The sequence below is a fragment of the Humulus lupulus genome, chromosome 8, assembly GCF_963169125.1.
Source record: "Humulus lupulus chromosome 8, drHumLupu1.1, whole genome shotgun sequence".
In the NCBI taxonomy this organism is placed as follows: Eukaryota; Viridiplantae; Streptophyta; class Magnoliopsida; order Rosales; family Cannabaceae; genus Humulus; species Humulus lupulus.
Window position 1 is genome coordinate 68,223,430 of NC_084800.1, and position 18,107 is coordinate 68,241,536.

The following is an 18,107-nucleotide window of genomic DNA, read 5'->3' on the forward strand; positions in this document are numbered from 1 at the left end:
CCCGCCTCCTCTGAAGACGGGGGAATTTCATGGTCCCCAAGCTCGAGCTCATGGGAGAGTTTCAGTTAGGTTTCTTCTATCATCACTCTATATGTCTGATACCGAAATTACTTGATGTACATTTCTCTTTTACTGACTCACTGTGTTGTGACTTGTGCAGGCGAGATGGACTCCGACCTTGACGCCCTTATCGACAATGCAAGCGCCAAGAGGAGCAAACGCCCTAGGGCGGGGTCACTGAAGACCGGTCAGCCGGGCAAAGGCTCCAAGAGGTCCAAAAAGACACCTCCCCTTGCCCCGCCGATTTCGAGCTCAATTGCTGCGTCGACTATCCAGGCTAGCGCCTCCACGACAATGCCATCCTCGCAGGCCGTCGTCTCCGCGGTCGCACCGACCTCGCTGGTTGGTGCCCCTGCCATTGAGTCCCAACCTCCTGTGGTGGGCGAAACGTCTTCAGCTCAGCTTTCCAAAAGGCCTTCTGCTTCTCGAGTTCAGAAGCTAACAATCTCCACCCATATGGACTCGTATGTGGTGGATAATGCTGCTGGACCTCACAGATCTACGCTGATCTCGGATGTTATGTCCTGGATCGGCCAGAGCTATGGCAGTTTCGAAGCTCCTCAGTGGCAGTGCCTAACTAGCACCCGAGACCGCACTGTCCTTTACGAGAAGAGTATCGAGCACACTGCTGCGGTAAGTATCCTTCTATATTCCTTTTGCTTACATTCATACTGACCTGAGGCTAATAGTGGTTTCTTCCTTTTTTCAGGCTCTTGCCTTCACTGCCCAGCTCAATTACGAGCTGAACAACGAGATCCATTCGAGCAGGACTCATGCTCAAGAGGCGAAGGACCTCCACCTTAGAGCGAACGACGATCTGAAGGCGGCAAATGCTAAGCTCGAGGCAGTGGTTAAGGAGCGTGAGGACATGGCCAAGGAGCTCGGAAAGCTGAGAGCTGAACTCAAGGAGCAAAAGAAAGATAACACCCAGCTTCGGGAGACCAATAAGAAGCTCGAAGAGGACAAGGCCGCCACCTTCGACATCATAGAGGATGCCAAAACTCGCCTTCTTGCCGAGTACAAAGAAAAGAAGGAAAAGGCGGTCGACTCAGCCATGTACCGGATGTGGGCTTATAACGAAGAGTTGGACACCAGCTTCTTAGGTCCCCACGAGGCGCCGCTTCTTGAACGATGGAATGCTCGACTCGAGAAGGAAGAGGCTGAACGGCTTGAGAAGGAGAAGGCTGAGCAGCTCGAGAAGGAAAAGGCTGCTCCGGGAACCGTTTCGGAGGAAGCTCAGGAGGATAGTCATGCTATTCGTCCTGAGGGGTGCGGTGCCACTGATGCTGAGAAGGCCAAGGAGACTCCTTTTCCTTGAATCTGACCTCGGGGAGATCAGTTATCGGGGCTGCGTCCCCTTATTTCTGTAACTATTTTAATATATACCCACGGGGCTGATACAATTTCTTTTACCATTCTTTTATATGCTTTACATTTCTTGGCTCGAAATATTTTGCATATTTTTATATTGATGAACCGGTTATGTTTATTTATTCATACAAACATAGTTTGGATTTGGGCTCGAAATTCGATGCATTCATGCATAGTTTATTCGAATTATCCGCTTCCGACCTCGTTACTTATCAAGGTCGGATATTACTTTAACCATGAACTCAAAAGTACTTATATGGTATGTAATGTGAATGATCTGGTTATATATTTTTTTGTTTAGTCACTTTTCCTCATCCTCAGTTTTTGTTCCGAGGTTAAGAGTTTGAAACTATTTTTCTCTTAGATATTCCAGCCTCGATCTTGACTTGTCTCGTGATAGGTTTAGGCTCCTACTTATCATCGATCAATTTTTTGGCTGGTTTGTTCCAGACCTGTTAAGTTTGCACATCTGGTTAACTCCAAACGTCTTAGGATTTTGGTAGTTCGATTTTGTCCGAACTATCTAAGCTCGCGTATTTGGTTATATCCAAATACTTCATGTTTTTGATAACTCAGTTATCTAGGCTCGCGTACTTGGTTATCTCCAAATACTTTTATCTTTTTGATAACTCAGTTATCTAGGCTCGCGTACTTGGTTATCTCCAAATACTTTTATCTTTTTGATAAGTCGGTTATGTCTGGACTATCTAAGTTCGCGTACTTGGTTATCTCCAAATACTTCATATATATTTTTTATTTTTTAATCTGACGGTATATATACCAATAATGCCCCCTTAATATCCTATGAGTGTGATCATAGGTTATTAAATTAAGAGAGATTGCAAAAAATAAAAAGAAATTACATATGGAACAAAATAGACCTTTTATTTGATGAAATTAAAAAACAAACAAACAAACTAGTACAGATAGAAATTCATGGTTACAGGCAACACCTCCTACACTATTGATAGTAAGGTCTAAGGTGTTCGTCATTCCATGCTCGCGGTATCAGGCTCCCATCTAATCTCGCAAGTTTGTATACGCCAGGTCGAATGACTGACTCTATCTGGTATGGTCCTTCCCAGTTCGGCCCGAGCACTCCAGCTGCTGGATCTCGGGTGGCTAAGAATACGCGTCTCAAAATCAGGTCTCCCACTCCGAACTTTCGATCTTGAACCCTCTTATTGAAATATCTTGTGGTTCGTTGCTGGTAAGCAGCATTTCTCAGCTGAGCTTCTTCTCTTTTTTCTTCGATCAAGTCTAGGGTTTCTTCGAGCTGAGTATGATTTGAATCCTGATTGTAAATTTGAGTTCGGATCGTCGGGATTTCGACCTCGATGGGCAACATTGCCTCGCAGCCGTACGCTAGAGAGAACGGGGTATGTCCTGTTGATGTCCGAGCTGTAGTCCTATATCCCCAAAGGACTTGAGGCAATTCTTCGGGCCATCGTCCCTTTGCCTCTTCCAACTTTTTCTTTAGAGAACTCTTGAGAGTTTTGTTAACGGCTTCGACCTGACCATTCGCTTGAGGGTGCGCCACTGATGAAAAACTCTTTATTATGCCGTTCTTTTCGCAAAAGTTGGTGAATAAGTCGCAATCGAACTGGGTTCCGTTATCGGATACAATCTTTCTCGGTACTCCGTATCAGCATACGATGTTCTTTACCACGAAATCAAGGATCTTTTTCGAAGTTATAGTTGCCAATGGTTCAGCCTCCGTCCATTTCGTGAAGTAATCAACGGCGACTATCGCATATTTCACTCCGCCTTTTCCAGTTGGGAGAGAGCCTATGAGGTCGATGCCCCATATTGCGAAAGGCCATGGGGATGTCAACATGGTCAGTTCGGATGGTGGAGCTCGGGGTATCGTGGCGAATCTCTGGCATTTGTCGCATTTCCTCACATACTCAAAAGAGTCTGTTCTAATGGTTGGCCAGAAATCTTCTTGGACAGGCTATGCCCCTCGATGTGGTCTCCGCAGAACCCTTCATGAATTTCTTCAATGATCTTCTTTGCTTCGGGAGGGGTTACACACCTAAGCAGCGGCATGGAATATCCTCTTCTGTATAGCTTTCCGTCCAAAATGGTGTAACGAGGAAGTTGATACATCAATTTTCGAGCCTGGTTCCGATCTTTTGGTAGAATTCCATTTTCGAGATAATAAACTATTGGACTCATCCAGGTCGGTTCTGTTTCAATCATACACACATCTTCCTCGTCTAGCTCAGTAATGCTGGGTGCTGATAGGTGTTCTACGGGTACAACATTCAGCTCTTCATTTTCGGGGGAAGTGGCGAGTCGAACTAAGGCATCTGCATTTGAGTTTTGTTCTCGGGGAACCTGTTCGATTGCGTAAAACTCGAAATACTCCAATGCGGATTTTGCCTTCTCCAGATAAGCTGCCATTCTTGTGCCACGAGCCTGGTACTCTCCCAATATTTGATTAACCACGAGCTGGGAATCGCTATAGCAATGTATAGCTTTGGCCTTGAGCTCTTTTGCTATTCGCAGTCCTGCGAGTAGAGCCTCGTACTCAGCTTCATTATTAGATGCTTTAAAGCTAAATCTTAAAGCACAGTGAAATTTTCTCCCTGCAGGAGTGATCATAATAACTCCTGCCCCTGCTCCATTTTCATTTGACGAGCCGTCGACGTAAAGTTTCCACAGCTCGTGGGCCGTGGTTATTACCTCGTCGTCGGCTATACCAGTGCACTCCACTATGAAGTCTGCCAAGGCTTGTGCCTTAATGGTCGTTCTTGGATGGTAAGTGATCTCGAACTGTCCGAGCTCAACAGCCCATTTAAGGAGTCGACCTGACACCTCTGGTTTAGATAAGACTTGCCTAAGTGGTTGATCTGTCAGTACATGGATGGGATGTGCCTGAAAGTAGGGGTGGAGCTTGCGAGATGAGTGGATTAAACTGAGGGCGAGTTTCTCCATCAATGGATATATTGACTCTGCCCCCAGTAATCTCTTACTGATGTAATAGACGGGTTTCTGCACCCTCTCTTCCTCTCGAATGAGCACCGCGCTTATCGCGTGTTCGGTGGTTCAGAGGTACAGGTACAATATTTCTCCCGTTTCGGGTTTTGACAGGATGGGTGGTTCAGCGAGGTGTCTTTTGAGCTCCTGAAAGGCTAGCTCGCACTCTTCTGTCCATTCAAATTTCTTACTTCCTTTTAATAAGTTGAAGAATGGAAGGCTACGATCCGTTGACTTTGAGATGAATCTGCCCAGGGCGGCCATCCTGCCAGTCAAGCTTTGGACATCTTTATGCTTCCGAGGTGAAGGCATGTCAATCAGGGCCTTTATTTTGTCGGGATTAGCCTCGATTCCACGAGAGCTGACAATGAAACCCATAAATTTTCCCGAATATACCCCAAAAGTGCACTTCTGAGGATTTAGCTTCATGTTGTATTTTCTGAGCACGCCAAAGCACTCTTCGAGGTCATCAACATGGTTCTTGTTAAGTTGAGACTTTACAAGCATGTCATCAACATATACTTCCATGTTTTTCCCTATTTGCTCTGAAAACATCATGTTAACGAGCCGCTGATATGTAGCTCCAGCGTTCTTGAGCCCAAACGGCATAACATTATAACAGTATAGCCCTTTATCTGTAATGAAGCTCGTATGTTCTTGGTCGGGGGCATGCATGGGAATCTGGTTATATCCAGAATATGCATCCATGAATGACATCAAGCCATGCCCCACCGTGGCATCCACTAGCTGATCAATTCTTGGCAGCGGAAAACAGTCTTTTGGGCAAGCCTTGTTGAGATCCGAGTAGTCAATACAGGTTCTCCACGTCCCATTGGGCTTTGGGACCAACACTGGATTGGCTACCCAGTTAGGGTAAAAAGCATCCCTAATGAAGTGGTTTGCTTTTAATCTGTCAACTTCCTCCTTTAATGCTTTCTTTCTGTCCTCGTCCAGCTGTCTTCGCTTTTGTTGCTTCGGGGGAAAGCTTTTGTTTATGTTTAATGCATGGCTCGCAACATTCGGGCTTATCCCCACCATGTCTGAGTGTGACCATGCGAAGACATCCTGGTTTTTCTTCAGAAAGCAGATTAATTGCTATTTTGCTTCGTCTTGGAGGTGTTTTCCGACCTTCACCTTCTTCGAGGGATCAGCTTCGTCGAGCTGAACTTCTTCGAGCTCTTCCAATGGTTCGAGGTCAACTTTCTCCTCAATCCTTGGATCGATTTCCTCGTCAATTTCTAAAACCGTTCCATCTTTATTTTGTATGATAACGAGTGCCTGAGCGCTCGTTTGTTTCTTTCCCCTCAAAGAAATGCTATAGCACTCCCTTTCTGCCAATTGATCTCCTTTTAATGTCCCGATCCCACTTGGGGTTGGGAACTTAAGGGCCAGGTGCCTCACAGATGACACTGCCCCCAGCCCGACCAGGGCGGGTCTCCCGAGCAGCACATTGTAGGCAGATGGTATATCTACCACCACGAACTCCATTATCTTGGTCACCGAGACTGGATAGTCTCCCAAGGTCACAGGGAGTTCAATGGATCCCATACAGGCAGTTCCTTCTCCTGAAAAGCCGTACAAAGTAGTTGCACACGCCTTCAGGTCGCGAAGGAAGAGTCCCATTTTCTCGAGGGTCGCCTTATAAAGAATGTTGACCGAGCTCCCATTATCTATGAGAACTCGGCGGACTCTTTTGTTGGCAAGCTGAAGAGTAATAACCAATGGATCATGATGAGGGAACTGAACATGAGATGCGTCCTCCTCAGTGAAGGTTATCGGTTGCGTTTCAACCCTTTGGCTTTTTGGTGCCCTAGGTTCGGGTTCATAAGGAGACTCGTCCCCTGTCTTCAGCTCGTTAATGTATCGCTTTTGAGCATTTCTGCCCCCTCCCACGAGGTGAGGCCCTCCCGAGATGGTTATTACGTCCTCTCCATCTATCGGCTTCTTCTTCCCGAGATCGGGAGTTATTATTTTGTGCCGTCGAAGGCGCGGCTACTCTCTGGCTCGCAGTAGTCTGTCCAGTACTCTGGTTTTTGACGTACTGTCGGAAATAACCTCTCGAGATCAACCCTTCGATCTCGTCCTTCAGTTGTCGACATTCATCAGTGGTGTGTCCGGTGTCTCTATGGAACCGGCAATACTTACTGGAATCCCTTTTGGACTTTTGATTTCTCATTGGGTCCAGACGCCTGAAGGGGACCTGATTTTCATTAGTCAGGTATATGTTTTACCGAGACTCGTTGAGTTCGGTGTGTACTTTATATACGGAGAAATACCTTTCTCCTTTCTTTTTCTTTCCTCCTTCAGTCTCGGGGTTATTTCCCTCGCTCTTTTTCCTCTTGGAGGGATTCTCCGAGGTAAGCTGTGGAGCTGCTGGGTCAGCCGTGGTTGAGGCGGAGTTAATGTTTATCGTTGTAGTTTCGGTCTGCGAGGTAGCCTTCAGCGTTGACCTCGCCTCCTTTACATTGACAAATCTCTGCGCCCGTCTGTTAAATTCGGTTATTGACCTCACCGGTTTCCCTTGCATGTCGTCCCAAAGGGCACTTCCGGGTAAAACACCAGCTCGGATAGCCATCAGGTGCCCACTGTCATCCACATCTTGAGCACAGGCGACCTCCAGATTAAATCTTGTCAGGTAGCTTTTCAGTGTTTCGCCCGGCTGTTGTCGGACGTTAGTCAAAGTGGATGCCTCTGGTCTGACTCCCATCATAGCTCGGAACTGCTTCTTGAAGTCTCTAGACAACTGATCCCATGAAGTTATCGAGTGTCTCTTGTACTTTTCGAACCAACTCTTGGCAGGTCCGGCCAATGATGTTGGAAACAACATGCACCTGAGCTCGTAACCCACGTTACTAGCCCTCATAATAGTGTTGAATGTACTCAGGTGGCTGCATGGGTCGGTTTTTCCTTCAAACGCTGGGACGTGAGGAATCCGGAACCCTTGAGGAAATTGAGTGTTAGAAATATGTGGAGCAAACGGCTCGAGCTCCTCGTCAGAGTCCTCATATCGACCATTCCCTCGTTCATTCTTTAAAAGCCTAAAGGCTTTTTCGAGCTGATCGATCCTTTCTTGGACTGGGTCCTTAGGTGGTGTCTGGAATTGACAGTCATTGATCATGATTCCAGGCTCGCGTCTCCGTGAGGGATCTCTACGCCCATTCAGGTGATTCCTTAGGTCCGGATTTGTCTGATCTCCCTTCCCCCTGCTCTGATTCAGATGATTTCGCAGGTCAGGACGATTCTTGCGGCTTCCAGTATTTTTACGACCTCGGTCGTGTTTACTGACGGACCTGGTCTCTCCGGACTCGTCACTGGTGAAACTCATTGATCGGTCATTTCGCGATGGGTTCTTCCCATGTCGCCTCGTCTCCGCAGTGTGAGACCGGGACGTCTGACTTCTCTCAGATTGTGCGCCTCTCCGCTCCTGGAAAGTCTCCCTGTGTCCTTGTCTATCCCCCATACGCCCTTGATCCTGATCTCGAACAGGTTGAGCGTTTCTGCGGGGAGGTGAAGGATATCTTACGGGAGACGGAGGGAACCGTATAGGCGACGGTGGCTGCCGCCCTTGCCTCGGCCTAGAGGGTCCAGAATTTGCCCGAGATGGGTCAGTCGCGTTTGGTGCACTACCAGGAACCTGAGTCCGAGCCTCTGTAGGAGCTCGGTTATTCTCAGTTCCTGCAGGCACTTCCACAGGTGGATTAGGCGGGACCCGAGCTCGGGTACTCCTCTGGGGCCTAGGAGGAGCAGATGGCTCTGCTGGTGCTGGAGGTTAAGTCGGCCTCCTTGTGGCAGCATCTTTTCGTGACGTCCACGGGGCCTCCGGGGAGGAACATGCACGTCCCTTGGAGGAGGGACTTGGTTTTCGCGCGGAGGCGGGGACTGAGCCACCTGCGCCTCTGCGGCCATCCTAGTCAACTCCTCATTCCGTTTGTTGGCTTCTGCCAATAGCTGTTTCAATTGCCGGTTTTCCAGTTCTACAATAGGAACGTAACGCTCAGGATTGTAGTACATATCCTCATCCCTCGGTGGAGGCGGTGGTCCCCGGGAATCGGAGGACCCACTTCTCTCCTCAGCATCCGGGTTCTCCATTGGTTGTTTTCCAGGACGTCTTGGGTAGCTTTCATCAGGGGTGTTCTGATTGTTTGTAGCCATGAATCTCTCAGGGATGAATGCTTAAGGCTCTCAATGAAAGCACCAAACTGTTGACGCCGTTTTTCGTCAAACAGTAAAAGAAGAGCACGTAAACAATGAATGACAATGGCTAAATGAAATAAAACAAATCAAACACGCGATTTTTACGTGGTTCAGCAGTTAAATCTGCCTAGTTCACGAGTCTCTGTTATTAAACTCAAGATTATCTCTGAAAATTCTTAAGCATGAATTCTTTAGAGTTTTCTCTCAAGGATCAGAATTTCGGTTCATTACAATGGTGCATGGCTTCTCTATTTATAGAGAGTGATGCAGAATACTATCCCACATATTTTGGGTAGTTACTCTTTTGTGAATAAAATAAATTGCTTTAAATGCCTATAATCAGATATAAAAGGAAACGTCCCCTGAAGACCAGGAAACGCATAACTGACCAAATAATATCCCACGATTCTTGGGGATTTACATTAATAAATGAGGATTATATCCCATATTTATAATACTTGTAGATATTCAAGGTGGTTATCGCGTATCTCTAAGGCTTTAGCATCCCAGGTCTCACGTCATTGTTCGAGCTAATGACATCTCCCGAGATCACGTGTCTTTCGAGATCGTACGTACATCTAGCTCGAGACCCCCGATCCGAAGTCGTCCCCGAAGATGAGTGTGTTCTCGGAGCTACTTTCGAGATCGAGATCGTTTCGAGCTCATATATTCGAGGTCATATATCGTACTTTGCAGGCTCGATATACAATCCTGGAGCATACTTCAATCCTTACGAGACCATTTGTTGCGAATCCAACTTTCGAGGTCACATTTACCATGGCTCGAAATCTGGGTATAACATAAGCTTTGCGTTATTTTTTGTAAAAATTATAAATTATGTATAAATAAATCTATAAAATAATTAGAAAAAATATAAAATATATTAATAATAATGATATAATTATTATAAAATTAGTTATTCACAAATATCTTATTTAAAATTTAAAAAAAATAGTAGAATAAAAAAATTAGAAAATAGAAAGTGAAATAAAAAAAAAGTAAAAAAAATGAAGAATACTTCAAAAGAAGAATAAAAAAAAAGTGAAAAAAATGATAAAATAGAATGAATGCTTTGGATCAATTTTAGAGTGTCATATATCTCTTTGGTGTTCTCCTTTATATAGATATATAGATTGTTATTTTTATTATTGTTATTAATTATAAGGTTTGCTTGATTTTTTGTAAAAATTATAAGTTTTGTATAAATAAATCTATAAAATAATTAGAAAAATATAAAATATATTAATAATAATGATATAATTATTAGAAAATTAGTTATTCACAAATATCTTATTTAAAATTAAAAAAAATAGTAGAATAAAAAAAATTAGAAAATAGAAAGTGAAAATAAATAAAAAAGTGAAAAAAATGAAGAATGCTTACAAAGAAGAATAAAAAAAAGTGAAAAAACGATAAAATAGAAGGAATGTTTTGGAGCAATTTTAGAGTGTCACATATCATTTTGGTATTCTCCTTTATATAGATATATAGACTAGATACAATTAATTTGCAAGGCAAGTTTACTTAGTTTTATTTATAGAATTTATTAATTACTTTTATTAAATTTAAATTAATGTCATATAAATTTTAAATAAATACCTTATTTTAATTAAATAATTTATTTATTTTTGTTTAAGTGTATATTTGTTCTAGTTTTTGAATTTGGGAATCACAACAAGAGATTATATATTATATGTTTAATGTAATATTAAATATTATACGTGTATTTTAAATTTAAGTTTTTTGCCATTTTTTTAAAACTTAATTTGTTGCTAATTGATAGCAGATTATATTATATGTTTAACATGATTTTAGTTTATTAACTGAGTTTAAGTTTAATTAAATTTTATTTAAGTTATAAAACATATGATTTTATTATTTTTTTAATAATTATAATTGTAAAATATCTCAAAAATATCATATTTTAATTTATTTAATTATTTATTATTTTAAAATAATTATCAATTTAAAATATCTAAAAAATGTCAAATTTTAATTTGTTTAATTATTTATTATTTTTAAATAATTATTATTGTAAAATATCTCAAAAATATCTTATTTTAATTTTTCTAATTATTTATTTTATTTTATTTAAGTTTAAGTGTTTACAAACTACCATTATGTATAAGAATATTATGCTAAATATAATAATATTCCGTTAAAATTAACATTAAAAAATAAAATAAAAAAACCGTTAAAACTAAGAATTTCTATCATCTACACACTTATTATATAGAAGAGATATATAGATAGATATAGATTCTTAGACAAAATTTTATTTAAAAATTAGGCTATTAATATCTTGTATCATATCAAAACATTGTAAAATTGTAAAAAAAAAAAAAATTATAAACAACATTAAAGAAGTAAATTTCTTATTAAGTATGATCCTTAAGTATTTAGGATTAAATCCTTGAACTTTAAAAGTAACTATTTTTTATAAAATAAATTAGAAAAAATGATACAGAATATCTTTTTTTTTTTTGTATATATAATAAATCAAAATCTGATTTTTTGGTGGACTTTGATGTGAAACACTTTGACAAATAATTGTCTGATGGACTTGTTTTCATTCTACATTTCATATGATATTTTTATTTTGTAAACCTCATCCTTTCATTGCCATCAATTTGATAGAACTGTTGTTAAAGTGAGTGTTGTTTCAAAAATCTTATTCATAATTACTTTATTTTATTTTTAAGAATGGCTTGAACTTGTGCAAGGAGAGTTAACATTGTCCCCTTTTACTTATGTGATAATAGTTTAAGATAAGTCGATAATTCTAAATGTGTACTGAAAAACTTGCCTTCTTATACAATTATTAACTTTTTTCATGATAAACAAAGATATGACTGAACACTATCTGATACTGTTTTATTAGTTTCATTGAAAAAGAAGCAATTGAGTTGAAGACACAGATGCTGTTATTCCCTATGAACAAATGCACAAATATAAAACAGATTCAAACTTTCATGACTTTGCGTCTCTCTCCTTTTTATATAATTCTTTCCCCTTAAAACAAACATATTTGATCATTTTCTATGAAATGCACAAGACTTTTCTTTTCCATGTTTTAGATTTAACACTTCTTTAAAATTTCTTGTCTGTATGTTTTCAGAGCTTCTGTGAAAATTGTTACATCTAATTCTAGCATTAAGGAGAATTACGAAGAAAATCTATGTAGTGATGTTTCGCCACCAAAAAAAAACAGTTAGTTATTTAAGTGCTATAACATCACTACACAACACAGGGGGTTTTATATGATTTGATTCTTTATTTAGATTTCAAATTGTAATGCTGTCTATAACTTAGTATGTTACAATAAGAACATTAGCTTTGTAAGGACAAGGAAGAGTACCATATAAATTTACGAATAATGATACGTGCACCCAAAATTTGCACCCAAACATTTCACACAGTGACGTGACAGTTTTTCTTAAAACAGTAGCTCCCAGTTTTAATAAATGTGATTAGCTTAGCTAATCTGTCATATCAGTGTAATATTTGAGTGTATATTTTGGTAGCACATATCATTACTCTAAATTTACATGGTTTGTCCTGTTTCATGGTTTGTCTTTAGGTAATCTAGATTTACCAAATCATTTCATCTATCCCTAAAACCAGACAGATGCTCTCAAAAATAATAAAATGAAGAAAAATATGATCCAACTGCGCAATTATAGATCAGCAAATTAAGCTACGTCAGGATTTTTATATCTGCTAACGTAAATGAAATTAATTGTATATGAGAACATTTGTATCACAATATCTCCAACCAAAGAACATCAAATAGTTCAGCATATTAGAACACGTACACGGTATCATAATCCGGCCAAGACCCAAGAGCCAACATTTTCTTTACATCTAACTTCTATTGCCAAAACTATCCACCTTGTAAGAATGCAATGAACACATATATCGCTGTGTGTGGGATCAATATATCGATGCAACTAAGTAGGTGCATGGTTTACCTGAAACGTTTCTCGGCCAAGATGGTTCCAACCCATTTTTCTTCACTATTATTATTGTTATTATATCAATCTAATTCAATGGTACAAGATAAATTTGACCAGTCAAGTACAATTTTCATCAATGAAATGAATGAACACTAACATTTCTACAGAAATAACTATTTCTCATCAAACTATCATTGAAGAATGGGAAAAAATATCATTATTAGAGAACAAGTTAGAGATGGCACCTTAGTTTCCACTGCACACAACGTCTTCCTCAACCTTTGTTATGGTGAACAAGTCTAAGAGCTGGGGAAGGGCCGGTTGGTGATGCTCCACGCATCTTTTCAAGAACACATCGTTCGAATGAAAGAAAGCCCTACCGATACTCTTCTTATCTATAAGACGTTTTGAGAGCAAAATCTGAAGCACTGAGGTCCTTGGCAATATCCTTTTCTCAAAGCTAAACAAGAGAATATTAGGATATTTGCAAAAATCACTCGGACCCCATTGGAACTTGGTGATAAAGAACTCCAATGCCATCTTCAGTCTATCCTTTGAGGCACCCATTACTTGCGGTTGTCTAACGAACAAAACCCGAAATTGCTCTTCAGACCATCCCAGGCTCTTGAAAACGTCCATTTTCGACACCCATTTGTCCTTTTTCATCCCCGAAAGAATGGCCATCCCATGGATAAACAACGAGCTCGATGTGTCGAAGCCAAGTCTCTTAGCTTCCTTCGCAAGCTCGGCGAAGTCATTTTCGTTCTGAGCCAGAGTTCTCGGTCGAATTTCTAACATTTTCACAATGTTATCATCTGGCACACCCTGACTCCGTAGTGTCTCGATATTAGACGCCATTGCCTCTGAAAACTGGCGGAGAACCCAAGTGCCGCGCCTGGCTAAGCAAAGCGAAATGACTTCGTCGATGCCGCCATAGAAGCTCTTCAAAAACCGAATACAAGGCGATATGTGATTCTCCAAGCTTCGTTTAAGAAGGAAAGGGTCGGTGGAGACGATGAGAATAAGATTTTCGCGAGACATTCCGCTATCAGAGAGAAATTGAAGCTTGGGCTCGAGAGTTTTCACTGCGTCGGACCAGAAAAGCTGGGAGCATTTGACGAACATTTCAGCGATTTGATCGGAAGAGAAACCGTATCGCCTGAAAAGAGCGATGACATCGTCGGACTTGGGTTTTGGTTCACGGCCGATAGTCTGCGCCGCCGCAAGAGCTAACTCCGGGGAGATTCCAAGAGATGTAATGAGATAGTCGACAGTTGGAGAGGAAGAGGTTGGAGGAGAGAGTGTAGAGAAGGATTTGAGAACGGGTACTGAGCTTCGATGGCCGTCGACATTGGCTCCGCCAGCACAATTGGAGTTGGTATTGAGGAAGGCGAGGATGATTCGTTGGATGCGGAACTGGGGTTTGTGAAGAAAGCTCAACATTGGGAATTATGAATCTGAGCGCAACGATTTCAGATTTGAAGCTCACAGCAATGGCAGCCCTCTTTAGGGATTTGGTTCTTTGAAATCGTTCGCACGAGCTCAGGATTTGTTGTCACTATCTATCCCTGTCCTCCGGTTTTTTTTTTTTTTTTTTTCAGGGTTCTTCCAAGTTTAGTATTCTCAAATTTTATCATTATCACAGTTTGACCCCCGTAATTTTGAGGCTTTGGTAGAAAATAAAAAAGAAAAAAATGGGAAAAATTTGTAATTTAATTTATATTAATTCATGAATTTTGAAAGTACATTCATCTTATTAGAACATATAACCAAATTCAAGTTCAAAATATATTTTTTAACCTTATTACCATTCAATTATAAGAGCTAAGGCTCCTTAAAATAGCTATATTTTAAAATTATAGTTCAAATATGATAAAATAGTTCTCCATAAGTTACTCTAATTTTTTTTAGCTTAATATATTATAGAAACAACTATTCATTCCTTTATAAATATTTTATTATTTTTTTTCTAACTTTTCTATATATATGTTTGATATTAGGCATAATGTTATATGGTTTTAGTAATTTTTTTAAAACTTATATACATATTATTATTTTATATTTTGTTATAATTATTATATTGAGAATTATTTTTAAATTTTGTATTAATTTGTGTGAATGCCAAAAATTGACCAGGGCCATAGTCAACAGTTTCCCTCAATTAGCCTCGAGCAACCAAAGTAGCCTAATATCTTGTCCGACGCGAGACCCATGTCTCACAGGAGCCCTTAGCGAAAGTGCCCGGAAGGACCTAAGGGGCCTCGCTATGCAAGGCTTCCCCTTCCCCTACGGCCTTGGCCCCATAGCCATGCGCCCATGCCCTCGGCCCCATGGCCTCGCCCATGCACTCGGCCCCACAGCCTCGCCCATGCCCTCGGCCCCATGGCCTCACGCCCATGCACTCGGCCCCACGGCCTCGCCCCATGGCCTCGCCCATGGTCTCGGCCTCATGGCCTCGCGCCCCATGGCCTTGCACCCATGGTCTCGGCCCCATGGTCTTGGAGGTGAGAATACTCACAAGGGGCAAGGTACACGCAGGAATATGGAATGTACCCACAAACCTGAAGAAGTCAGAGTACGGATATGGTACCCCTACTAGGCAAGTAGTGGGAACGCCAGGAGTGGGTATGCAAAGATAGGAGTTATGGCCCGTACGTCTATGGCCAGGAGTTAGAGTCGGCACCACTACCACCTGCACCACTACGTCTGCCACCACTCCTCTGGCATGAGTACGGACAAGTAGTGGAGACATCCTCCTGACACCTGCTCCTGTACTGGATGTACGACCACAACCTCTGAAGCCACTCCCCTGACATAGTACTTATGTACCCCTTGGTCTCCTGGACCACCATGTACCAAGGGCCATTAGAGCTTACTATAAAAGGAACTCTCACACCACCTGAAAAGGAGTTGGAAAATTTTACTGTAGCAAGGGCTTGAGAGTGAATGAAAGATTGATTTCTCCATTATTGTTCTGTCATTGTTCTTGAGTTATTTTTTAAGTTTCTACAGCTTTTCCATTAGGGATCTCGACTTGCTAATTTTTTCCAACTCAACTTAGTTGACGAGTTCTCACCATCAACAATTTGTATTTTATTTATTTTGGAATAATCTAAAATAAAGTATAATTATATTTTGATATTATATAGGGATAAATATCATAAATATTAAAAGATATAAAGATACTATTGATAATGAAAGAAAAAAATTTAAATGAATAAAAAAAAATATTTAAATGATATAGAGAAAAAAATAGAGAAACTGATGTATGGTGTAATGTAAAAGTTAGAGGTAAAATAGATAAAGTAGTGTTTTGATGAGGTATTTTAAAGGATAGAGAATAGCATCTACTTAGAGTGCTCTAAAAGGTAAAATAGAATTTAGCAAACATTAAGTTAAAGTAGTACATTTTCAAATTTAAAAAAAAAAAAACATATTTGATTTTCAATAGTGGGGATGAAACTACTTTCTAACCATAAAAGAATAGACTAGATAAACTAGTGTTGAGTCCTTTTTTTCGCTACCAACTTTAATAAAATAAAACTTAAAAGAAAATAAGGATGACACATAGTTTTACATGGTTAAGATTATAAAACAACCCTAGTTCACGAGTCTGTTGTATTAAAATGCTTGAAACTTGAGGGATCAAGCTCCAATTGAGGTTTTAGGTATTGTATATGCTGCTCAAATTACACAATAGTCGAATGTTGATCCCAAAAGATGGTGTTTTAATATTTAAACTCGCAAGTGCACGAATCATTTCGGAATATAATGTTCATGTAAGTACGAGGTCGAACCCATGGGAGTTGACTAACATCAAAAGAAACTATTTCAAACAAAGCAATAATATTCTAACCTAGTTCCAAATATTTGATGAGATTTTGTTTTAGAAAAATAAAAGACAAGTAATAAAAAGATTTAAGATTAAATAAAAAAATGGTTTTCAAATAAGATAAGTAAAATAAGATTATTAAGATATTAGAATACACAAAATGCAAGTTCAATAGTATTTATAAGTATATTGATTCCCAAGTTTTAATATAGTTGAAATAAATCACACTATATATTTTTTCAAAATATATTTTCTATTCAAGCACAAGTTACTCTTTCAAAAAGGTGGGATTTTTCTTCACTTATATAAGATATAATTTCTAAGCATTAGTTGTGTTACAACCTAATGAAACTACAAAAAATCAAAGAGATTATGTTTAGGCAAAATATGATACTTATGCTCTAAGAATTAGATGTGAACAATTTAATGAAAAACATTTAATCAAAGAATATCATATTTTTGCATAATGAAGAACTAAGTGTAATATGCTTTAACACTCAATAATAGATGAAAAATGCATATCCTTGATAGAAAAATCCATAAACAATGTTACACAAATGGGAAATCAACATACAATAAAAAATACTATCTAGTTACATTTTGCTTCATCATCATCTTAATAACCTTTGAAAAAGATTAGAAGCTCATAACTAGATAAAAATTACAAAATAGCATACTTGACATGCTCTTCAAAAGATGAAAATGGTAGAGAAAAGAGATAAAAATGTGTAGAAGATGTTGAAAAAAAGATGAAGAAGAAGAACTCCCCAAATGGTCTTACAATACTCTATTTATAGGCAAAATATGGAGATTAAATTAATCAAATTAAAATAAATAAATTGATTAATTTAATTGTGTTGGGAAGTGGTAGGATAAATAGAGTAAGTGTAAGAGTATTGGAAAGATGAAATGTTTGGTTGGGTAAAAGGTTAGTGAAAAGTTAGGGTAAAAAAAATGTATTAGGAATGTTTATTTAGGTAAGAAAAATAGGGAAGAGTGAATTGATATTTGAGTGAAAAATATTGGGAATGAAAAATATGATTTTTGGCATTTTGGTGGCTATTTGGCAGCAGGTTTAGGCATGGGATGGTGTTGGGCCTTGAGAGGTAAATTGGGCTTGTTGCGGTGTGCCAGGCGTGAAGGAGCTGAGGCGTGAAGACTATATGCTGAAAGCTGGGCATATGTGATATGTGCATATGTTGATGTGGTGAAGGAAGGGGTAGCTTGGAGAGGCTTGCTACTGGTCACGTGGAGGTGAGCTGATTGATTAACTTATTGCTGCTTGTTGTGGTGATATATGCTGAAGACTCTTCAGTGAAGAGCATGCGGCTGGGAGATTGGGCCTGGGCCCAAATTGCTGGAGTGAACCGGTTGGAGGCTTCATGGTTTCTTTGGTATTTCAATAATACCAATTTGTTCCTTTGTTTCCCTTGAAAATGCCACTTTTCTCTTCATTTTTCTTTCTTTTTAAGAGCATACATTCCCTACAAAATAAATATAAAATAAATCATAATACAATATTTTCAACTATAAAATAAATCAATTTAATTCTTTGAAAATATTAATTATAACTTAATTTATATTTTACATTTAAGTTCAATAATACAACATTTTTTTATCACTAACTTAACAATAATAATTCAAATAATTAACTACAACATCTTACAACAAAATACTTATAACAAAATACTTATAAAAACACACAAAAATCT

The 18,107-nt window shown here is 39.4% G+C and overlaps 1 protein-coding gene across 1 annotated transcript; it reads right to left on the reverse strand.

The window, feature by feature from the left end:
• Positions 1-8,792: 8,792 nt before the first annotated feature.
• On the reverse strand, positions 8,793-14,158 carry LOC133797663 (uncharacterized). Its single transcript, XM_062235645.1, has 2 exons — positions 12,809-14,158; positions 8,793-9,396 (listed from the first exon to the last, which is right to left on the reverse strand). The coding sequence occupies exon 1, from the start codon at positions 14,004-14,006 to the stop codon at positions 12,810-12,812; it is 1,197 nt and encodes a 398-aa protein (XP_062091629.1). The 5' UTR covers positions 14,007-14,158; the 3' UTR covers positions 8,793-9,396; position 12,809.
• Positions 14,159-18,107: the final 3,949 nt, after the last annotated feature.

What these genes read in the sequence shown, in the direction of transcription:
- LOC133797663 (XM_062235645.1), bottom strand. Translation starts at nt 14,006, where the DNA reads ATGTTGAGCTTTCTTCACAAACCCCAGTTCCGCATCCAACGAATCATC.